General features: G+C 51.5%; 3 protein-coding genes across 3 annotated transcripts; 2 read left to right on the top strand and 1 right to left on the bottom strand.

Annotated features, from left to right (window-relative positions):
- Positions 1–4020: 4020 nt before the first annotated feature.
- On the top strand, positions 4021–11490 carry LRRC43 (leucine rich repeat containing 43). Its single transcript, XM_074921477.1, has 12 exons — positions 4021–4116; positions 4198–4473; positions 4753–4863; positions 5007–5146; positions 5751–5989; positions 6738–6919; positions 7317–7440; positions 7660–7799; positions 7953–8042; positions 8332–8529; positions 9043–9130; positions 11330–11490. The coding sequence occupies exons 1-12, from the start codon at positions 4021–4023 to the stop codon at positions 11488–11490; spliced, it is 1845 nt and encodes a 614-aa protein (XP_074777578.1).
- Positions 11435–15380, top strand: B3GNT4 (UDP-GlcNAc:betaGal beta-1,3-N-acetylglucosaminyltransferase 4). Its single transcript, XM_074921478.1, has 2 exons — positions 11435–11508; positions 13492–15380. Exon 2 carries the CDS (start codon positions 13525–13527, stop codon positions 14641–14643), a length of 1119 nt encoding a protein of 372 aa, XP_074777579.1. The 5' UTR covers positions 11435–11508; positions 13492–13524; the 3' UTR covers positions 14644–15380.
- A 1830-nt stretch (positions 15381–17210) lies between these two features.
- On the bottom strand, positions 17211–22325 carry DIABLO (diablo IAP-binding mitochondrial protein). The gene is made up of 6 exons (XM_074921060.1): positions 22262–22325; positions 21241–21361; positions 20776–20907; positions 19942–20052; positions 19692–19788; positions 17211–18723 (listed from the first exon to the last, which is right to left on the bottom strand). The coding sequence occupies exons 1-6, from the start codon at positions 22306–22308 to the stop codon at positions 18509–18511; spliced, it is 723 nt and encodes a 240-aa protein (XP_074777161.1). The 5' UTR covers positions 22309–22325; the 3' UTR covers positions 17211–18508.
- Between the last annotated feature and the right edge of the window lie 923 nt (positions 22326–23248).

Below are 23248 nucleotides of genomic sequence, written 5' to 3'. Positions count from 1 at the left end.
GAATGTAGGCACATACACACCTATCTTTCAGTCTGTGTATGCCTGGGGGGTTTTTTTGTTACTGTTCAATAGCTGTGTTAACACCTACACCCCTTTTATCAAGTAGGTATTGCACATTATCTGTGGCTATGATTGCACAGTACTTTCTATCTTAATATCGTGCTTGGCTTTGTTTTCAGCTTTTCTAAGTCTTTTTTTTTTTTTTTTTTTTTCCCCCCATATGGGCAAAATTTACTCATGCAAGAGATTTGCTTTGGCCTGAGTGTATTTTCATCTGTTCCAGCAGAGACGGTTTTGATTTCAAGAATGAATTCAGAGGAAATGTTTACATTGATTTTTATCAATGTACTCTTGGGAACCTGTTCCCAGGAATTGTCTGAAGCATTGACACTTGGGTTCACTGCACATTTTTCCATCTCCAAGGAAAGGATGGGTGAGCAGGATTTTTGGCAGAAGTGCTCCTGACTGCTCTAGTACTAGGATCAGACCAAAGAACAAGGCCATTCTCTCCATGTTTCCAGTGATCTGACTACTTTCCTCCAAAATGATGCTTGCTTCAAGTCCAGCACGGCTCAGGAGACCGGGAAGGAACAATGATTCAGTCTGGAAGATCACAGCTAGCAGTTACCTGAGGCAAAGCTGCCCAAGCTTTCCCTGGCTGTCCTAGACATCGCTCCAACTCTGCCCTAAAATAATGTAATGTTTTCCTTCTTGTATGGAATACCGAGAAGAGAATATTTTAGGTTCTAACCCAAATATATCTTTTTTGATGGTCTTCCTGCTGTTTTATAATAATTCAAGAGATTCTCCACAGATACAGTAAACGCAAAATTGTACACTTACGTAGTTTTTAAACAAGGCAGTCGCTTGCTTTTCTATCACTGATGCCAAGGGCTTTATACTGGTTGTAAAATGCTTCTGTCTTTGTCCTGTAGTAGATTTGCTTTCTTCTGAGGTAGCTGTTGGTGCCAAGGAGCCCAAAGAAATCAGTGAACAGAAGAGGAAGATTGCAAACCTGTTGATCTCTGCATTCAAATGCAGAGGGAAAAGAAAAAAAAAAAAAAGAAAAAAAAAAAAAAAAGAAAATACAATGATTAGTCTCGAGCCTCTACATCATTTTTGCAAAACTTCCTGGTTTTGTGCAGCGTGCTAAATTCTAAAGCGTGTAGACGTTAAGTGCCTGAGCTAGTGATGAACATCAACCAATGCAACCTTACAATGCGTGGCAAGGGCAAGTCCCACCCACCTGCTCGGCGTTTCATGGTGGGCTCGGAGAGCAGCTGGCTTGGCCGCAGGCTGGATAGTGGTGTTCAAGCTGCTTGTTGCCTGGAGTGCTGGAGATGTGGACAGCCAAGCTGCATTTAAGTACCGTGGAGTTTTGCGTCAGTGGCTCCTCCATGGGTTTTTTTTGCGGGTGATGGTTTGGGGTTTTTTTCTTTTTTGAAAGATTACATCAAAAGTTGGTTCAAATGCGTCTTCGCTGATTGAGATCTAGGTGCAGTTTCAAACTGACACAGATGGTGACCTGTATCATCTATTTGACTAGGAGTTCAGGACCCTTGGCTTAGCCATCCCATCTAAATCCTCAGGTTATCCAAAATGTCGATTTTAGAACATAAACTGTTGGTTTTTTAAAAAACATGGTTGGAGCACGCAAACACATGTTGGTGCCCAAGGCCAGTAACCTTCTCCTGCAGGGTCAGTGTAAGAGTGGGCTAACGTGGGGAGTGAAAAAGCCATGAGGGGCTTGTGTGCAGGGCAGATCCGGCCTCCAGGTCAATATAAATCCCTTTGCTGGATGTCTGTAAGACCCTGTCCCTGGGGTGTGACCACCTCACGTAACCCAGCAGAGGGTGTCCAGGATCCCACCTCCCCATCTCTGTCACCCGTCTGACTCCCCTTGAGGCTGTTTTCTGTTTCCAGTAACTAAATTCTCGTGCACACCGAAACAGAAAAATCATTCCGAGGATTTAAAAGTATGAAGCTGTGATCAGAAGAGAACCTGTGAACTTATTGATAGTTTAGGACAGAAAGGAGGGTAGAGGAAACCCCTGTGAACATAATTCTGTGAAAATGCAAAGCGACACAAACGCACTTGTGCTTCCCACCTCTATAATAAAAGATGTGCCTGAAAAGTAGTCATGGACTAGAAGGTGAACGTTTGTCAAGTCACCAGAAAACTGTCAAAGAACGATGGCTTGGTGTCAAAATAATCAGTTCTCTTTGCCACGTGAAAAAATCTATCTGAAAATAAAAAGCTTGGTGTGTGCATGAACTCCTCCGGAACGCCTGGGCCTGGTACAAGGACTGTTCTCTGGGCTCAACTGTTTCCCAGTGCTTGACATGGGAACGGACGTTTCCCCTGTACCGTGTTGCACTCGGGTCCCCCCAGCCTTTAGCTTCAGATCTCAGTTGTTTGCCTGAAGCCACAATAATGGAGATTCATAAACTGAACGTGGTTCTGCCGCGTGGCAGCCCTGGACAGCCAAGCGGAGGGATGCAGCCATCCCACAGGGATGCATTTCGTCTTGCACGACCCATATTCCCAGGTGCAAAATAATGCAAAGAGAATAAATTGTCATGGCCTACAGTGTGAGGCAGCAGACCGTACAGCAGAGTGCTGGAGAAGAACCAGAAAAGGACAGTTCTGGCAGACACTTCTTTAATTTGAGGTTTTTATTATTATTTGGGGGTAAAATGGAGAGAGATATGTTGCTTTGTGCAGGGTGTTCTTTAGGAACAACCCTGCAAAGACAATGATGGGTACAGATGGCTCCTCTCAAGTAGAAAGCTTATCTTGGAGGGTTGCTTGCTTGGAAGCACTAAAAAAACAGAGAGATGCTGCCAGTTAGTGCCCCACGATGCGTTGCAAGATGTGTGGAAGGTGCACAAGCTTGCACATACCAGAGGCCGTTGGGCATCAGGCTCTGCCAGTCCCCTTCCAGCTGCCCCAGACAGGTACAGCCAGGGAGGAGAGCCAAGGAATCACAGCCCGTCTTCCTCCTACAGCAGGAAACATCCCTCTGCAGCACTGATGCCAGTGGGGCCCAATTATTTGTAACAGTGATACAAACGAGAGAAGCATCATTCTTAGAGCTTGGCTTTTCCACGAAACACGATTCAACCGCTGGTAACATTCTTTCAAAGATTTTTAGAAGATTTGACTTCATTTTCTACTGAGCTGAGGATAGCAGTTTGCCTGGTTATTCCACTCCATGGCATGTCACTATCTCTCGGCGTGTGCAAGCTCTGCACATCCTTTCTGATCTGTACACAGCTGTGATAAGCTGCTGAGCTGATAAGGGAGCAGATCGGCATCTGTCCTGTAAAACCCAACCTGAGTGGAAGTTCAGCTTTCCACCACGTAACCACCAGATGCCACGGAGCATCTGCAATTCATTTGGTGACGTTTTGTGGACACAGGCTTCTCTGTAGGCTCCTTAAAATGGAATTTGTAGCCATTGCCTCAATACCTATTGCTGGAAAAAACAAATAAACCTCAGAGCATGGAGACCTGAGTCTGACCTGAGAGCGAGCTGTGGCTTTTGTTCCTGGGGCTCATCTACTTTTTCCAAGTGTAGGAGCTGGTATTTTTAGCTGTGAACTTTGTTTTCCGATGGCCTTGGGCTGCTGTGACAGCGGTGAGTGAACAGCAGTGCAGCTAAGTGAGAACCTGACTGCTTCCTCCTTGAAACTTGAGTGACACTCAGGATGTAGATAAGTGAAATGGCAAATGCCATGCCACAGGTCCTTGGCCAGGGGACAGGGCTGACACTGCAAATGCTGCACAAGGCCACCCACTCTTTCCCTGGTGGGGAGCAGCCCCCAGAACCCCAGGGGGAGATCCAGAAAACAGGGATTTATACCCAGCCTGGGGAGCTCAGTGCTGTCCCAGGCTCGCCCTGGGGCTTGGCTTGCAGAGTTTGGTCCCTGGTCCCCATGGCATCCGCGTCCCCACCATCTCCTAGCGACGGGGACGCTGCCACTGAGGCAGGGAATTGCCTGCCTGCCTGGGGCTGGATGGCAGCACCCGCCCGCTGCAGCGTCTCAGCTGCTTTTCGGGAGCACCTGCAGCACCTGGGTCTGCGGGACTTCCCCTGCGGCCTCGGCAGCTGGGTAAGGGGTCGGGGGGGCACAGCCATGGGACGTGGCGGGGGGTCGGCAGGGCTGTCACTGTTGCTCCCCTCTCCTCTGCAGAACAAGTCCCGCTTCCATGCAGGCAGGAGCCGCCGCAGAGGCCAGCCAGGGCTGGGGGCAGACCCAGCGGGGAAGGAGGAGGCCGGGCTGCGGGGCCAGGAGAGCCCCGAGGCGCGGGTGGAGCTGCTGAGGGACCCGCACAGCCCCTGGGCCCTGCTGCCAGCCTGCAGCCCCCAGGACCAGCACCTGCGGGAAATGGCCGTGCTGGCGCCTGAGCTCGTCCGCGGCTCCAGCGTCTTCCAGGTCCTCCGGTCCCTGCGGATCGTTGGCAAGGGTGTAAGTGCAGCTGCTGGTGCCTGTAAAACTACCCATGTCCGGGCCAGGAACCCACGTCTTCCTGCTGGGAGGGAAAATATGCTGGGAAAAGGACACCTTCCCTATCTCAGGGTCTTCCCAGCTCCCACTATTGCAGCTGGGGTGGAGCTACTGGCCAACCCACCCAGCGTGTCGCACTGATCCATGTTACACGTATGTCACATGGATCAACACATGTCTGTGTCAACCGTGGCCATGAGGTGGCTTGGAGACACGTTGGCCAAACCGGTCTCTTTGCAGGTGGAGGAGGTCGATGAGGGTCTGTTGCAGTTGGAGCAGCTGGAGGAGCTCATCCTCAGTGCCAACCACATCAGCAGGATAAGTTCAGTCAACCTGCCCCGGACGCTGAAGGTGCGCGAGCGGTGCCTTGCAACGGCAGGACGGGGCAGGACGCCCCGTCTGGGAGCGCTGGGCGAGCCGAGCGGCTCGAAGGGGTGTCAGCACAGCAATGCCTCATTGCAAAGGGTGTTTGTTGTTCCCTCTGTCCCGGGCAGGTCCTGGAGCTCTGCTGCAATGCTGTGGCTGATCTGCAGGACCTATGCACTCAGCCTCCTCCGGAGCTGCAGCACTTGGGGCTGGGATACAACAGGCTGTGTGGCCCTTTGCAGGACAAGTACCTCACTGCAAACTTCTGGTAACGCCACGGGATGAATGTGGGCTCCCGAAAGGGAGGTGGGCAGATGTGAGCAGGTGACCTCAAGCCATCAGGATGGCCCACGTTAGGAAATTACAGCCCTTCGGCAGGGTTGTTTCTTTGCTCTGTGTCCAGCGCCTGTGCAGAGCGCTCTATCTCTGTTTGCTGTCTTCTGTCTCATGCTTAGAGGGTGTCTTGGTCTGTGGCCAAGGTGTGGGAGGGAGAGATCACCTGGGGAACTGCCTTGACACCCTGCCCACCGCAGTTCCCATGTCCCTGGGCAGCTTCCTTCTTCCATGCTCTTCCCAAAGCCCCTGCTGGGAGTCTGTGCTGGGAAGGAGCTAAAGCTTAGGCTGCATCTCTGAATGATGCAGTGGGGTGGCTAATGGATGCTAAAGAAACATGGTTTTGAGTTGTGGGGAAGACTGGCAATGGACCATATGGCTCAGGAATTTGGAATTAGCCTCTTGAGATTGTACCCAGTTTGACCCATTTTGTGCTGGAGAAACACAGATTTTATTTCTTTTTTTGATCCAGGGCAGTAGTTCTCTATCCTCAGATGGATGTTATTTGCCAAATCTTCTTCTCTGGGTTCTCTCCTTAGGCCAAATCTTGTCTCCCTTGATCTAAGCTTTAACAACTTCACGGATCTGCTGGGGCTGGTCTCCCAACTGTCCAGTTTGCAGAAGCTCCGTGTCCTGGTGCTCCAGGGGAACCCGCTGGCTCTCATTCCTGCTTACAGAGGCTTCCTGGTGGACAGCCTGCCCAAGCTCTGCATCCTCGATGACATCCGCATAGGACCTCAGGAGAGGCACCAGTTCCACGCTCTGGCGAGGCAGCCAGGTGAGCCTTTGCCTTTGAACCTGGATGTGCTGACCCCGGGGGTGGTTTCATTGTGGTTGAGCTAGGAGTCCCCCGGGCAAACTTGGATCCAGTATTGACATCCTTCCTTACCTCTCCTCAAATGGAGATCTTCCTCTGTGTCTTTTTACCCCACTAGTACAAGTGGGGAGACAGGCAGAGGACGCTGCAGCAGTGTAATACAATCGAGGTCGTTTTAGCCTTAGTCAGGTCCAAAGATTGCAAGAGCAACCTAGTCCTGCCACTGCCTCAGTGTCATGGCCTGCCCCCATCTTTGCTTCCTAGACACTGTCTGGTTTCAGATGGTGCTTTTTCCTCTTTAGCTGCTGAAAGAGGAACATCTCCGCTGGGGAAGACGCTCATGGGTGCTGCACTGTCTGCACGAAGTGGTGCCACCTCTGCAGCGTGGCATGTCCCCGACTGGGACAAGAGCAGGTGGCTGGGGACACCCGGGGGTGGGAAGCCCCTCTGGATGGCCCCTACTCAATGAGTTTATGCGCTGCATGCGCTCTTTAGAGTCTAAAACGTTAACTAGGGAGGCAAAGCAACCAAGCCAGGAGATGTTTGCATGGCTTTGGAGTGACCCCATGTGGCAGTGGCTTGTCACAGCGTTAGCACAGCCTGGCAGGGAGGGATGCCAGGGGGCAGGACACGGCGTTTTGAAGGTTTCCTCTTGCTCTGTGCCTTCCTCGCTCTGGAAGCAGCATGCTGCGGCTTGTCTTCCTTTCAGAGCTGATCAGGAGGAGCGAAGCACGAGTGGTTGTGAGTGTTGGGGAAATCAAGGGAGTCCCTGATCCCAGAGCTCTTCAGCAGCTGGAGGTTGGCTCTCACGCTCCGGTGATCACCTACAGCTACTGTGTGACGTATGAGTTTGTGGAGGGAGAGGAGATCAAGGACGGTAGCAGCACTGAGGTTTGTGCTTAACTGAAGTCCTGAAAGCAACAAGCAGGTGACAGCAAGGGAGACTTCACCTCCAAGCTGCAGAGAGAGAGACCGTTTGTGATGGATCTGGTGTGGGCGGCAGCAGCAGTACTGGGGACAGAATTCACGTGTGGCCATATCTGGCACAATAAGTCCCTGCTGCCCACATTCCCTGTCCCTCTCGGGGTGCCCAGGGCTGCTCTGCATGTGGAAGTGCCTTCACAGCTCCCTCATGCTGACTGCGACAGACCCTGTCCCTGGCACTGGTGCCCCTTCTTCCCATGATGAGGGTGGGCTGGGGAATGGGATTTCAGAGGCAGCTCTGCCTCCTTGTCCTGACTCGAACACATCCAGATAGGCCCTGCCAAGAGATCCCTCTCTGTTCCAGGTAACAAAAATCCATCAGCATCCCATGGTGGCCGCCCTGGATGTGGACAGATCTGCTCAGGATGTGAGGGAAACAAAGGGCCAGCAGGAGCCTGCAGCCATGGAGGAGCCCAAGGCTCATTCTGGTAATGAGGAATTATAAATCCCCTGCTCCAGTGCTCAGGGCAGGTTTACGACTCTTCCAGGCACGTGATGGCATCAGGACATCCCTCGCAGCCTTGGCTGAAGCTGGGCTGTTACTGAGATGGATGGAAAATGAATTGGCATTGCTCGTGTCCCAGGAGTCCTTCCTGTCCTTGGGAAGGAGAGCTCTCTCCTCAGAGTTTTTTTGTGTCCCTGCACAGCAAAGGTGTTTGTCACCCCCACGAAGCCCTGGGCAGACACCATCGACTGCAGCTATAGGAGGGAGCACACTGCCAAGGACTTAGTGGGGCTGAAGTCCTACCTGATGTCTGGAACAACCATCTCGGTCGTGGAAGAGAAGGTGAGTGTGTGGCAGAGCTGGATGAAAGGGGAAGGAGCTGCTGGGAGGCCCAGCAGTGGTGTTGTGTTCCCTCTGGGAGGCAGCCTGCGATGGCAGTAACCTGGGTCCTCAGGTGTCCCAGCCCCTGCAGCACCAGCTCCTCTCTCCGGGCAGGTGCTCTCATGGCCTGTCGGTGCTGATCCAGAAGAAAACAGAGTCATGAAGGACAAGGCAAGACAGAGGCTGCAGAAGGATGGTGCCAAGGTAGGATGCTGGGAGAGAACAATGTCCAAACACCATCTGAGCTGCAAAAATTATCATGAGGGAATGAGGGCCCTTCCCCTGGGCCAGTTTGGTGTGTCAGAGACCCCCTCCTCCATCCCAGACCTCTCGACGAAGTCCCCCCTCGCTATGGGAAGAAGGCAGCAGTGGTTTTACACCCATCTCAGTCTGGATGCAGCAGTGGGCAAGGGGCTGAGTCAGGGTTACTTGCTGTCTGAGAAAGGGCTCCTAGCCCTCTGCTGAGGCTTGTCCCCGTGCTGGTGCCCTGCAGGTTCCTGTGCCCAGGGTCAAGCAGAAAAAGAAGAAGCCACGTGAACTCCGCAGTGACCCTCCCATTCGGAGGACGCTGGGCACCGGGAGGGTGACCCTGGAGGCCCTGCTGGCCACCGAGGACCTGGTGGCAACTGTGTGTGACTTTGGGGTCCTGATCACTGAGCAGCCTCTGCAGCCACCAAGCCTGGAGGAGATGGTAAGCAGCGTGTCCCGGGGCAGGGCGGTGAGGCAGGGCTGCCAGGGATGGGCTTCAGCACGTCCTGCCCTGCAGCTGGCCCAGGCATCCCTCCCGTCCATCCCTCAGTTCTCCTTGCCATAAAATGGGGCTGAAATAATCCTGCCTAAGCACCGTCCATCACTGCTGGTATCACTGTTTAATGTTGATATTAGCAATGAGTACTGCTACTTTTTATAGGTCAAGATTAAGAAAACAGATGAGTTTATTTTTCCATCTGAGTCTATGAAAGCAACCACTCGTGCTTCCTCCGATGCTCTCTCTCTTGGCATGACAACATGCACCGGCTGTACCCACACTTTCTATTTCCTGGATTCTCTTCTCTGAGCAGCCCTGCCACTGTGCTCCTGCTTTCCCTCACCCCTTTCCTTTGCCCTTTAAATCCCAGTGACAGAACCCAGATGGCGGTGGCTGTCACAGGACTGAATGCAGACAGTGAATTTCAACACGCTATGGAAACATCCCTCTCCACAGGACAGGAAAGAAGGCAAAAAGAAGAGCAGAAAACCAAAAGCAGAGAGGGAAAGTCAGGCCGAGCAGAAAACCGTGGTGCCTGCCAAAGGTGACTGAGACAAGCTGGCTGGGTGGAGGGTGGCGTGTGCGAGAGCAAACAGCAGCGGTGCCCGGCCCCAGGCGGCCGCAGGGCACTGCCAGCTCTGCCGAGCAGGGCGCTTACTCACATCCTGAGCTTCGGGCTCTGAATACACCCATTGACTGCGGGGGCTGCGAGGGCAGACACGCACCCGCACACCTTGTTGAATCGGTGTCTGGATGAGCACTGAGGGTGGGCTGCTGGCTGTCCCGGGAGCGACACACACACCTACCAGCTCTGCGTGCCAGGGGAGAAGGGCAAAGCAGAGTTCTGGGTGAGAGATGGGCTGCTCACTGTGTTGGCTGCCAACTGTGGCCGGTGGCGTGGGCAGCTGCGGGGAGTGCTGTCTGGGATGCATAATAAGGTCCTCATCCATTTCCAACTCACATCTCCGAGCGCTTTGCGGAGGGGATTATTCCTTCTAGTTTAGAGATGAGATGCACAGGGTGCCCCAGGTGTCCCAGCCAGCCCATGGCAGGGCTGGGAACAGCCCCCGATCTTCTGTCACCCATGAAGAGGACCCCCCCAACCCCTGACGGGTGACCCCCAGTGCAGAGCTCACAGTCTGCTCAGCCAGCAGCATTGCTTAATCCGCTGGAGACAAACCCCACTCTGCCTCTTGCAGGTTATTTTTCCAGCAATCTTGTTTTGACTACAAAAATTGCAGTGCCAGCTCATCAGAGGGATAGTGCAAGAGCAGGAGGAAGTGGGGGAGGGAAGGGGTGACAGGATGATGCTGACAAACTACTCATGGGTCAAGGAGAGCACAGAGCAGGCCGGGCCTCCTCAGTGCTCCTCAGAGCTACCAAATGAGCCTTGTGTCCCTGCTCCGGCATTAGAATTAGTTAATAAATTAAGTGTGCAATTAACCCCCTTCCCCAAGAGCTCTGGGCTGCTTTTCCATGCCCCATCACCCATGGCAAGATCCCTGTCTTTGGGGAGGATCTAAGAGCCCTGCAGTCCTAGGCTATGTCTGCACTCAAGGAAGCCTGATGGCCTTCCCAGCTACCTGAAAAGAAGCAAAACCTCCTTGAATTATTGTTCACCACGAGAAGCTGTGTATTTGCAATCTATGCTCAGACTGCTGCTGAAGCACAGAGCTGCTGTTGAAAGAGCTGAAGTTCGGCAATGCCCTTTTTTCACTTCCTTCCCCGCCAGTGCCTGTGATCAGTGCATATGCAGGAGGGGCTTCCCTTCAGCTGGACCAAGAACGAGCCCTTTCTGCTGGGGTTTGTGTGGCCGGAGATGGTGCTGCATGCACAGAAAACCGCCGCTGATGCAGGAAACCCAGAGTGATGAGAGACTGGTGCTTTATTTGGTGTCCCCTTACGGTCATGAAGGTGGAGGCCAGCTGGCTGCACAGCTAAGGAGGCCACTGAGTGCGTATTTCAGAAAGTGCCTAAAAATCAGCTGCCCCCACAGCTTGCTACACCCCATGCTGGCAGCGTCCCGTGGCCGTGGGCTCCGCTGTGACTCACAAATACACCCCGATTGCAGACACAGCCTGGGGGGGCTGCTCAAGTGCTGCTGCAGGCAGTGTCTGCGAGCCCCGTGAGTCACCAAACTACCCCGTGGTCGTTGGGCACTTGCTCATCACCCGGGTGCCACGTCTCACCGTGGAGCTGCAGCAGTGGCACGGGAACGGCTCCCGGCCCTCGCGCGTCCAGCGAGGCTGCGTAGGGACCGGCGCTCCCAGAGCCGGGAGCTGAGGCTGATTTGCATCCCTCAGTCGGCAAATGCACACAAATAATAAGTCCTCTTAGAGGGACTGGGATCCCTTCCAGACAGCTCAAAGAGGAAAGGCAGCAAGCTTTGTCTCGAGGAAACAATTTGCCCAGACATTGAAGGATGTCTTCGGAAGTAGGCTCACGTACGTCTCATTTTACCCCACACTTGATTTTCCAGGATCCCTGAAATGATTTATTTCTGCATCTTTCTTTTTTTCTTAGGAATTATAGGGGAATTTAACAGCAAAAAGCAAGATTGCACCCAGATCGGCTGCCTGCTTAAAGATGATTTTGGGGTTTTTTCCCAAAGTCATATTCAAATAGATTTTCCCTCAAGGCCCGGAAGTCAATGCTGACACAGTGGGCATTCCCCCCCTGCACACTGCTGCTTGTAAGGTAATTTACTCCGTCAGGACAGTGACAGATTTACTTCTTTCCACAGGAAAGATTAAAAACAAAGATTCTGCTGAACTGGAGGAGGGTCGAGAGCTCCAGCTGGTGCCGCTGACGGTTCAGTTCCAGATGCAGCTGCTTCGGTGGCCCCAGGCAGCGGGTACCCAGAGCCAGGAGAGCGTGGCCGCGGCGGTGGGGAGGACTCAGTAATGTGTCTGTAGGAAAAGAGTGAGTGGGAAATAAAACCCACGGGTCGCTGCGGGGATGCTGGTTCAGCTGAATCGCCAGAGCTGGGAGATGCTACGGGGCCTGTGGTCGCCTGGGGCTGCTGCTGGGCTGGTGTGGGGTGTGCATGGTGGGGTGTGCATGGTGGGTGTGCAGGGTGGGGTGTGCATGGTGGGTGTGCATGGTGGGGTGTGCATGGTGGGGTGTGCAGGGTGGGTGTGCATGGTGGGGTGTGCATGGTGGGTGTGCAGGGTGGGGTGTGCAGGGTGGGTGTGCAGGGTGGGTGTGCAGGGTGGGGTGTGCAGGGTGGGTGTGCATGGTGGGGTGTGCATGGTGGGGTGTGCAGGGTGGGTGTGCATGGTGGGGTGTGCATGGTGGGGTGTGCAGGGTGGGTGTGCATGGTGGGGTGTGCAGGGTGGGGTGTGCAGGGTGGGTGTGCAGGGTGGGTGTGCATGGTGGGGTGTGCATGGTGGGGTGTGCAGGGTGGGTGTGCAGGGTGGGTGTGCATGGTGGGGTGTGCATGGTGGGGTGTGCAGGGTGGGTGTGCAGGGTGGGTGTGCAGGGTGGGGTGTGCAGGGTGGGTGTGCAGGGTGGGTGTGCAGGGTGGGGTGTGCATGGTGGGGTGTGCATGGTGGGTGTGCAGGGTGGGGTGTGCATGGTGGGGTGTGCAGGGTGGGTGTGCAGGGTGGGGTGTGCAGGGTGGGTGTGCATGGTGGATGTGCAGGGTGGGGTGTGCATGGTGGGGTGTGCATGGTGGGTGTGCAGGGTGGGGTGTGCAGGGTGGGGTGTGCAGGGTGGGGTGTGCAGGGTGGGTGTGCAGGGTGGGGTGTGCAGGGTGGGTGTGCAGGGTGGGTGTGCATGGTGGATGTGCAGGGTGGGGTGTGCATGGTGGGGTGTGCATGGTGGGTGTGCAGGGTGGGGTGTGCAGAGTGGGTGTGCAGAGTGGGTGTGCAGGGTGGGTGTGTTGTCCCTCAGCACAGATATTTATTTATTGCATATCTGCACAGAGCAGGGTGCAAGAAGCTAATTCCACAAAGCCAGCACCCAGCACAGAACCTGTGTATTTATACACTTCAGGCTACACAAACAGGCGTTTACTGTAAGGACCAGTGGTCAGTTTCTTACCGCTTCATCCCTCAGCGGTTAACAACATGTTGGGTCTCGATTTAGAGTTACAGTGCCTTTTAATTCTTCTGCCCAAACTCAAAGGGACGGCGAGCACAGCTTCTTCATCTTAAAGGGAGCTGGTGGTGGCAGCCTTCCCCCTCTGCCCCGGCCTTTTTCTTTTCCCTAGTTACTGCCGATTTTCTCCTCAGACAATCATCCATCTTGTGGTGCCTCCTGGGGCAGGATGATCCTCTATCAATCTTTTTAACATTAACCAAAGCTGTAGTAACTCACTCCCTTATCTCCAGGTTCCTTGTTTTGATCGGGGCACTTGTAACTCGGTGATTTACCCCGTTATCGGTCTATTTACAAGTTTAGAAGGAGCAGAGTAGGAAAAAAAACCCAAACAAGTAGGAGGTATCAGGTGTGCAAGGTGCGGGGCTGATGCGGGGGTGCGGGGCGGGTGTACAGGGGGGTGCAGCGTGCAAGGGGCAGTGCCCGGTGCCGGTGTGCAGCGGCTACGAGCCGCGGGACCAAGGGGCGGGGCCTGGCGGGGGCAGGGGCGGGGCGGGGCGGTGGAGCGGGACCGGCGCGGCTGCGGCTCCCGGTAAGTCTCGGCGGTGGCGGCTCCGCAGAGCGGGGCGGGGGGTTTGCACCGGGGGGGCAGCGGGCTCCGAGCCCTCCCGGGGGCGAGCCCGGCAGCACCCGGTCTCGGTAGAAGCCAAGCAAAGAACCACGAAGGGAAAGGCCGAGCCCCGTCCCGGCGGCTCCCCGGGCTGGGGCGTGCGGCTCGGTGCCTGCGCGACGGTGGGCGTGGGAGCGCCGCGAGTGGGAAGTGTAGAGCGCAGGTCTAACACACCCGGCTTGTCTTCCTCCGAGGGCACAGGGTTGGGCTGCGCCCCGCGGGCTGCCATGTATCCCAGGATTAAAAACCTCGCACTTTACGCCTTTTCCGTCATGCTGCTGGCGTGGGTTTTTTACATGAAGAAAGAGGCAAAGCTGGCAGCGTCGTCCACACACCAGAACGCGGATGTAGCGAAGCACAAACCGAAGTCTTTGGATCTGGACAATGCTGAACCCACCAAGTGTTTGCCAAACTTGACCCTTGCCAATTCTTCTCTCACCCTCCCGGAGCTTCACCGTGTCTTCTTAACATACAAGCACTGCCGGAACTTCTCAGTCCTGCTGAAGCCTTCGAGGTGTAGCAAAGAGACGTTCCTCTTGCTGGTGATCAAGTCTTCCCCGATCAACATAGACCGGCGGGTGGCAATCAGGAACACGTGGGGGAAGGAGGGCTCCATCGGTGGCAAGCACATCAGGCGGGTGTTCCTTCTAGGGCGCTCGGAGGCCAAAATCCAGGTACAGTCTCTTCACCAGCTGCTGGCTTACGAGAGCCAGGAGTTTGATGACATCTTGCAGTGGGATTTTGTTGACAACTTCTTCAACTTGACTCTCAAGGAGCTGCATTTCCTCCGCTGGTTCACGGAGGACTGCCTGCACGCCCGGTTTGTGCTGAAGGGCGATGACGATGTCTTTGTCAACACTTACAACATTGTTGAGTTCCTCCAAGAACTGGACCCTGAACAGGATCTCTTTGTTGGGGATGTGATCACCAATGCCCGGCCCATCAGGAACACCAAGGTCAAATACTTTATTCCAGAGTCGATGTACAGAGCCTCCTTCTATCCCCTCTACGCGGGTGGAGGGGGCTACGTGATGTCTAGAAAGACAGTGCGCCGCCTCCAGAGCACCGCAGAGGACATGGAGCTCTTCCCAATAGATGATGTCTTTGTGGGAATGTGTCTGGCAAAGATGGCAGTAACCCCAAAGAACCACGCTGGCTTTAAAACTTTTGGGATCCAGAGGCCTTTCAATTCTTTTGATCCTTGCTTGTACAAAGAGCTGATGATTGTGCATAAACTAAACCCAACCGAGATGTGGATCATGTGGACGCTGGTAAGGGACGACAGCATCAGGTGTGCGGTGTCAGTAACGCACAGCTACGGAAGGGGCTGGCAAAGAACCTACTGATGAGCACGGCCGGATTGTGACTGGTGACAGATGCAGGGTACTTAAACTAAAAATCAGGTTGTGGTAAAAACGTGTCCTCTACTAACAGACTAGACTTGAGCCCTCGGGGTTTGTTTTGCAGTAAGTCTTCTGTTGGCAGGTTACTGAAGCAGTTGAATTGCCATGGGGCTGGTAGCCCGGTGAGACACAGCACAGGGGACTTGGCTCGGTTCCTCCCGGCCAGGCTGGAGCCAGGGGAAGTCACAACTGCCACAGCGACGTGGGCGAGGGGCCACTTGCTCTGGAGGCTCCGCCACACCAAGGTGGGTTCTGACTGCCAGTGTAGGAAAGCTGCTGATGGCTAACGAGTGACAGAGCATTGCAATTACTTGAAGGGGTGGAAGAAAGGCCAGCGTGTGCTGCTGGGTGCACTGCAGCACAGCTCTGCTGCCCCAGGTCAGCAATCCCACAGGTCTGACTGGACAGTGGAGAAAGGGAGTGGAGTGGGGGGAAAAAAATAATGCCTCAAACCATATTGCCTTAACACAGCATGATGATCTGGATTGGTCTCCAGCTCAAGCCCTTTGGATTTTACAAAAGTTCATTACATGTTTACTTGCACTGGAAGTTTTTGCACAAACATTTTCTGACTGGGTTTGAGAGGAGCCGTATGTCTTAAATAATCAGAGTGGTAGTTAATGGTGGCTGTAGCTTCTCATGTCGTGTGGGAGGTGTTTGGGTTTTTCATTGTTGTTGTAATGTTGGTTATAAATAAAATACAGTTTTGAAAAATGTTTTCATAGGAGTATTCTCGAGTCTCCTGAAAACTAAGAGCACTAAAAGCCAGAGTAGGATGAGATTTGGTGCTGGGTGTTTGCATTAAAGAGTCATTAGTATTAAAGAGGACAAAGTTATGTGGAAGTGGATACCTGCCATTTCCTTTACTGTGAGCAGCTGCCGTTCTCTGCCCCTGTCCAGCCAGGATGGATTGATACAGAAGCAATTAATCTGTGAGTGTGCTAGAACTGCTAATTTGAGAAACGAGAAATATGAAATGTAAGATTTGGTGATACTTTTATGCAGCTCATCAGCTTCAGGCTGTCTTGCTGCTAGATCAGCTGTGTTTAAGCAGGAAGCAGCCTGGAAGCTTTAGGGAAAAGTAGTGGATAGAGAAAAGTATGTGATTACAGAAATCAGAGCAATTTGTGTTGTGTTATTGTCACTGCTGTCCCTAGTGCCAGCTGCCCAGCGTTCACTGCTCACCAGATGTGAGCTGGAGCTTTCAGAGGTGCCCAGGAAGATCCTTGCTTCTACTGCAGGGAGCCCGAGGCCATCCCGAGACCGGAGATGTGACGAGCTCTCAGGGCAGGCTGGCTGGCCTGCGGGGCGGTGCAGTGCTGTACCTCAGGCCGAGGGACTCCTGGCTTGCTCCTCGTTTGATCCTGTCTCTCACTGCCTTGGCTTTCTAAAGCTCCCGGTGTAGCTCTAGCTTAGCCCCCCAGCACGACCCAGGCTCTTGTGGTGGGAGTTGCCACTCTCACACAAGCTGTTTCTGCACCAGCTGCGAGTTGGTGTTTACAAAAACTGCTCTTCCAAGGGTGGGCCTGTGTGTGCCCATCCTCAGTGTGGTCTCGTACAAGCTGCTGCTGTGTCTTCTCACTGCAGCCCCAACAGGGATTAATTAGCTGTACCTGAGAAACTGTCTACACCTAGTTTCAGCTAGGTTGGGTTTGTAAACAACCTGAGTATCAGCAGCAAAACCTAATTTCTGGGCACTGTTCTCTGGGCACCGCTGCTTGTTCTAGAGAAGAGACTGGTCAGCGCGGGTACCATGGTACCCTGTGAACTGCTGTGGCAGCATTTTTCTGATCCACTAGATGATTCCAAATGCAAACTCAGTAACATAATGTAGAGCGTGATGTCATGTCTGTTGTGGGCTTAGGTGTATGGGCTATCCCCCAACAGGCAACTCTCATTTCCTAATAAAGGTGTGGGGCTCTTATCCACCCTATTTTGGAGGCGATATGGAGCCAGTCATGCTCTTCGCTCCCATTTTGACTTGTCTGAGCTGACTAGTTGGTTCCTGTCATGTCTGAAGGTTGGATGTGTGGGGGTACAGCCCCTGTCTTGCAAAGTAAGAGCAGGGTGGACAGGAAAACGAGAAGCAGGGCAACAAGGGGGAGCAGGCTCTGAAAGAATGAGTTCCTTTGCAGACTCCTGTAACAGTGCTCATCTGTCTTAAACTGCATCTCTGCCATGCAAACATCTGAGTAGAGTTGTTACGGCATCCTGAAAGGAACACAACCTGTATGTGCATTTGGGTCAGTGGTTTGGCAGACATTCTTAAACCGCAGCACGTAACAAATCAGAGCAGTGGTGGTTGGAGGCTGATCTGAAGTTGCATTTGAATCTTGAGGGCGTGGTTGTGCCACTGCTGCAAATAATCCTCTCACGATGGTGGTTTATTTCCTGATGCTGTGTTTGGGACCTCCTGACTACTGGCACCTTCCTGCGAGCTCGAATTCTGCACTGTGCCATCCTTCTTAGATACAGCAGCACCCAGCAAGGAGCAGGAGCAAGGAAAGGTGGTCTGTTAATTCCTTTACTATTTAATCTATAAATGTACAGCACTGTGCAGCTGAGATGGCATTTGTTCAAAAGACTGGCAAAATGAGACGCCGACAGAAGGGCTTATGCTACAGCTGAAAAAATTCCTAGTCAAGCACAACTCAGTTTAGTAACAGCAACCTCGGCACAGATGTAGTGCATCAGATGCTAATTTGTGGTGAAAAACCTATGATTAATGTGTGTTTTCTTACAAAACCTGATGAATGGGGATTAACTGGCTCAAATCAGCAGTGATAAAGTTCTAGCAGATGCTATTCTACAGAGCAATCTCAGCTTAAGTTTACATCGTCTCTACAGTTAATATTGCAAATTTAATATTGCAAATTTCACATTAACCTGTCAAGTTAGAAAATGAACACGGTGAAAGACACCTGTGGTTATGAAGTCTACAGTGAAGCATTAAGCTTGCAAAAAGAGAGAATTAAGATTATTTTCCTGGAACTAGTGCTGGAAAGCGTTCAAATGTGTAAAACTTGCTTTTGCTCATTGCTTTGTAAAGAAGTACACAGCAGTTGCCACAAAAACTTTGTTTATAACTACCTTGAAAAATCTTGAAAATCAAATCTCCCTTTGCTTCCTGGGGAAGGCAGATGAGTTACAAGCGGTGACTCTTGGGTGACAGAGGTTCCTGTACTGAACTGTAAAACTTCACTAAGAAGAACCTGGGTAACTCCAGAGTAAGTTTTCAGCTCTACAGCAGATGTTTCCCCTGCTTGCAATTAAGTCTAGTAAGTGTAAGTCTTCAGACTCAGCTCTGTTACAAACTTTTAAAATTAAAACAGAAAACAGGGCTTAATCTCTTAGCCAAATGGGTACACCCACAACAGATGCTTTTGCACAGTTTAATATCTCCTAACAGACATCACTTACTTCACAGGTTAAAAATAGTGACTTTTAACTACACTTCTTTGGTTGATAACCTAGTCTGTAAGTTAGAGCTCTCACAAACATACCAAACAAGTGGTAGGACCCTCCCAGCAGAGAGACAATTAACAAGCTATCCTTGATAGCAATTTTCACATTTGCATAGTTAAACATTTAAATAATTGAATCCATAAGTATGACAAACATGATAAGTTACAAACAAGATCAAGGCCTTTCAGATATTTGGAATTGTAAAGCAATCCTGTTTGGGGGGATAAAAATGGAATCATAGGCTTATTTCAGCAGTTTTGCACTATCCCACACTTAAAAAGTTTGGGACCCTTGAATCTGTGATTGACCCTCACGTATTCTATAGTGACACCTGAAGTTCTTTTCAGTCCTCCCGAAGGTAAGGGTCCTCACCTGCCTCCGTACTTCCTAAAATACCCTGTGGCAGTGAAGATTCCTCGCCTTGAGCTTTTATGAGCTCTTCTGTTTGAGCTTCAGCCAACTTGGTCTCTGCTTTCTGGGACAGCTGTCGCACTTCTTGCACCTGTGATTTCACCAGCTGAATGTGGCTGCGGGCTGTCACTGAGGCTTGGTCTGCACCTGAAAAACAACAGTTTAAATACGCTGGGTTAGAGGAGCACTCAGCAACCCTGCAATTAAGGAAGGGATTATCTGTAATTATCATCTGCTTTGCTAAGTGTTTTGATGGCTCTTGGGCTATATTAATGCTAAATGTATTTACCGTTCGTTTAACTTAAATGACACTATGTCTACTTTGCCCCCCTTGAATTCTTCCCACCCAAGAGGGTTCCAGCAAGTGTCTGAGCAGTGACCAGCTTGTGCCAGTGGGGTTGAGAACTGAGCCCAGCCCAGGCACCGTGTGCCAGGAACTTTCAGTCCTTGTCCTGTCCTGTCCCCTACCAGCAGCAGGAATGTCTGTGGCGCTGCTGAACTCAGAAACCCTTCTCCTCCCACACTCCTACAGATTCTGTGTCTTCAGGCACTTACAGAGTTAGGAGTGTCCCTGTACATCCACCACTTTCCTCACCTTCTCCACTCCAGTAACTTTGCTGATTTACTGTAAGTCAGCCCGTAACTCAATCTCGGAGCTATCAGGTTCTCTCTACATGTTTTGTGGAAGTGTGTATACAGGGAGAAAAGACTAAAGTTAGTATCCTTCCTGAGTGAAAAGCAAATATTCTCACTCTTCAATAAAAGTGAATCCAGCTAGAGAGATCTGCTGGATCCTTACTTCCGCAGCTCCCATAACTGTTTCAATGCTACATTTAAAAATGACTAAACACTTGCTTCAAACATTTGTTTTTCACAGTTGGTCTTAACCTAAACCACCTGTGAAGTTTCCAGGCTTAGTTCTCAGAACAATTCTACTCGACTCATAGCCAGTAAAAGAATGTAAGTTCTCACTGTCTCTAAAAACCAGGCACTGGTTGTAAATTGGCATGTTAAATGAATTTATGTCCTCTGTCTCTGTCAACTCCATTCTCATTCAATAAATACTGCCTAAATGCTAGAGGAAAGAAACGCTACGTATTTCTGCTTGTGTTTACCTGATTGATATGCAGCTTCTGCTGCCATCTCTGAAAGACTTAGCGCTGTCATCCAGCTGGATTCCAGCCTTAGATATTCCTGCTGTTTTGTTGTCATCTAGGAGTAAAACAAAGTATTACTTAACTCGATATAACAGTATCCGAATGCTCTGCCAAACAGTGTCTTTGTGAAAAAGTGAGCAAGCAAGAGGAGAACTTTCTGAGCAGTTTTAAGAGGCAGATTGCTGGCTGAAGGGAGATGATGGCTTACATCAACTCTGGCTCCTATTACCACCTGCCAGACCGCATCCACCTCTTCTGAATTCATTTTCCCAAGAAGATTTGAGTATTGCTTGTAGAGAGACACCAGTGTATAAACTGCCTGCAAAGGAAGCATTTCACACAATTAGGTGGCAACCTACACATCACTGATGTCTCAGTGTTAACTGATTTTCATTAGCAAAATTGATGAATAGTTCTAAAGGTGCGTTGTTCTCAAGTTCACTGCAATTCTGGAGGCACTGACAGCATTTGCTGTCTCCTACAGCAGTGCTGGGGGTAGCACCTCTTTGTATACTTGCATAGTAATAAAGCAGTAAACTGGAATGCAAATACTTTACTCAAATTGGCACTTATTTATAGAATTAAAACTGTATCTTGTTGTTTCAGACTTAAATATGGCTCACACCATTCTTCTGATGAAACTCAAGTTCACAGCCTTAGAAATGGGCACAGAAGGTAAATAAAATACGTAAAGAATACACGGTGGTGTATCCTACTTACTCAGTATGCAGCCATCCAGTAACTCTTACGAGGTTCTTTAACCCAAGTTCTGAGACTTGGGTCATTTTGGCTTAAGTTCACATTCAAAGCAACAATCTAACAAAGCTAAAAATAACTTCTGTGTTTGGTGTAGTAGAAGAGCGAGCCCTACCCCACTGCTTCCTACGGACCTGACATCTTCAAACCCTTACACCTATTTTCTTAAAATTCGTAAAAAAACCAAAGTCCATTTTAAGTATGGTTTAACAGGTATATTTAGTGCCAAATAATTTACTATTTCCAGTATTGACTTGCTAACAAAGCGTGTAATCTCTCAGCTTACCTTTGTATACTCTGTCAATGCTTCGATCAGTGCGTACGTTGTTTGGGAGAGGAGTGTAGAAGTACTGTCTGTGACCAAGGAAACTGCTCGTTTAATCAAGGCATCGTTACTGAGAGAAACTGAGGCCTGTTTCTGAAAGGCAAGACGTTCAGATAATCTTTATGTTGACTTTCATATGGATGTTATTAGTAACAAATAACAGTAAGACAAAGCAGCACTGTTAGTTACAAGGCTGGACAGCCTAATTCTCACGGCTGTTTTGCCATGGTAAAGCAACTGTTTTTGCAAGGTGTTATTGAAGGTAGACACCGTCTTTTCACTTCTCTGCCTTAACTATGTGGTTTAAACACCTGTGACCCCAAGAAAGAATACAGTTCTGAGGGTAAGCACTAGTTTGTAAAATCTCTAGCAAGTGGTTTTGCATGTTAAACTGTTTCTAACGAGCAGGTGCTGTATGTATCTCACCTCCACGACAGGGACTGCACACAAGGCCACTCCCAGCCCCACGCCCACCATTTGGCGCCATCGTCCGTTAACGCCCGAGATGCAGCCTCTCCTAATATTGGCCAGAACAGGGAAGCTTTGTCTGGAAATGCAAGAAACAAAGTTAAGCACCAAGAAATAACCTGTGTGTGGTGGGAAATAGGTATCCAAGAGGAAAGGGACACCTAGAAGCTGTTCTGCGTCACCTCGTCTCTACCAAGCTTCTGTAATGCAGTTGCAAAATTGTGAATGAGTAAGCTTGTTTTAAATTCCGTTATATTACTTAATTATAAGTGCAAGAAAAGACAAGCACAGTAACTAGTTCACTTTTAATCCTTTGAGAGAGGAAATGTATCTTACCTGGTACCAACACGCTGCTAACAATAACATTGAAAAAAAAATTTAAAAGCATGCTTGGAAGTGGTATATGGTACATGCAGGTGAGCAATACGGCAGGTAATAGTTTACTGCCATCCAGTGACTCTTCGGGCCTCCTGTAATCAGTTTTATTTACATCCAGTGTTGTCTAAGTGTTCGTGTGTCCAGAGCCTATCACTGAAATACCGGGGCAGAAAACCACCAGCATCCCATGATAAGAATTTTTTTTGTTGTACTGCAACTTTCTGAAAATAACCGGTCAGTTTTCCTTCTTTTATGCTGTGTGCTCTTAAACTACCGAGCGGTACCGCCGCTCCTCCTGCTCGCGCCTGCCCAGCTGCGCTGTGGCATCTGGAGACGGAGGAGGTGCCCGTGGCACAGCCCGTCGCTCCGGCCGCAGCTGGCTCGGTTATATCGGACAAACCGAGCGGGGTCGGAGTCGCCAAGGGGGGCCGGCGGCAGGCAGCCGGGCCGGGAGGCTGACTTCAGCCCTGTCGGCCGCGCCCGGCCCGCTCCAGCCCGGTAACCGTCCGCCTGGGCGTCACCGCGGCCGGGCGCGGAAACGCGGAAACGCCCCCGCCCCGCCGCGCCCTCGGGACCCGGAGCGGCGGGGCCGCCGCGGTACCTGAGGAGGGAGCGGCAGCCCCGGAGCCACCGGCTGCCCGCAGCCATCTTGGAACTGGGCGGGGCGCGGGAAGTGACGTCGGCACGGCGCGGGCGGGGCTGGTTTCCCGGCGCCGCGCATGCGCAGGGGAGCGGGCGCGTGCTGGTCGGTGGTTGAAGGCGGGAGCGGCGCGCGCCGGGCTGTGAGGGCGGCGATGGCGGCGGGTGTCTGTCCGTCCGTCCGTCCCCTCCGCCCGCCTAGGGGTGTCTGTCTGTCCCCTCCGCCCATCTAGGGGTGTCTGTCTGTACCCTCTGCCGGCGGGTCAGCGGCTGCTCCGCCCTGCAGGTAACAGCTCTCGGCTGGGGACAGGCCGTCAGGGTCTCTGCAGCACAGGCGGTGTTGGGGGGTCTCGGATCAGGCGGCGCTTGAGCAGTTCCACTGTGGTCCCCTGCTCGGGGACAGCCCCTAGCCCGGCTCGGCAGAGAGCAGCTGCTGCGTGTCGGGTCCTCAGCAGGAGTGCGGGCCGAGATGGCGCAGACTGACTGCCACAGGCTCTGCTCCCCACCCCCGTGGTTTAATCCAGTTTTGTTTTTCAAGAGTCTATGGTGCTGCTTAACTTTTGACTAGTGATAATCCCTAGTTTCTCCAGCAAAGGTTTCCTGTATAATTCCACGTGAAAGGCCTCGATCAGTTAAATCTATCCTATTTGTACACCACAGAAATTCCCATCCGGTCTGTGAGGCTCAGTTTACTCAGCATGGTTTAGTTTTAGTAAGGCAGTGCTGTACTGCAGGCACATCTTTCAGCTAACTCCGTGTTTTAAGTGTTTATTGAAAAGTGTTGCACGCTTGAGAGCACCAGCTACTATGTCTGTAGGTCATGTGGCGTTGGTGCTCCCACCCTGTGAAGTGTACCTCATAAAACTAGGAAGTGGGAAACTGTCTGCTGATTTGAAATGTCTTTTTCTAGGACTTACCAAAAAAAAAGAAATACAATGAATTTCTGTGT

The sequence above is a fragment of the Athene noctua genome, chromosome 17 (assembly GCF_965140245.1).
Source record: "Athene noctua chromosome 17, bAthNoc1.hap1.1, whole genome shotgun sequence".
NCBI lineage: Eukaryota > Metazoa > Chordata > Aves > Strigiformes > Strigidae > Athene > Athene noctua.
This window is presented reverse-complemented; position numbering and strand designations above follow the sequence as displayed.

Coding starts and splice junctions, on each gene's coding strand:
- LRRC43 (XM_074921477.1), top strand. CDS start 4,021: ATGGCAGCACCCGCCCGCTGCAGCGTCTCAGCTGCTTTTCGGGAGCAC. Junction 7,800..7,952: donor TCTCGGTCGTGGAAGAGAAG/GTGAGTGTGTGG, acceptor CTCTCCGGGCAG/GTGCTCTCATGGCCTGTCGG. Junction 8,530..9,042: donor CACCAAGCCTGGAGGAGATG/GTAAGCAGCGTG, acceptor CCCTCTCCACAG/GACAGGAAAGAAGGCAAAAA.
- B3GNT4 (XM_074921478.1), top strand. CDS start 13,525: ATGTATCCCAGGATTAAAAACCTCGCACTTTACGCCTTTTCCGTCATG.
- DIABLO (XM_074921060.1), bottom strand. CDS start 22,308: ATGGCTGCGGGCAGCCGGTGGCTCCGGGGCTGCCGCTCCCTCCTCAG. Junction 21,362..22,261: donor GGCTGCCGCTCCCTCCTCAG/GTACCGCGGCGG, acceptor TTGCATTTCCAG/ACAAAGCTTCCCTGTTCTGG. Junction 20,908..21,240: donor GTGCAGTCCCTGTCGTGGAG/GTGAGATACATA, acceptor CTTGCCTTTCAG/AAACAGGCCTCAGTTTCTCT.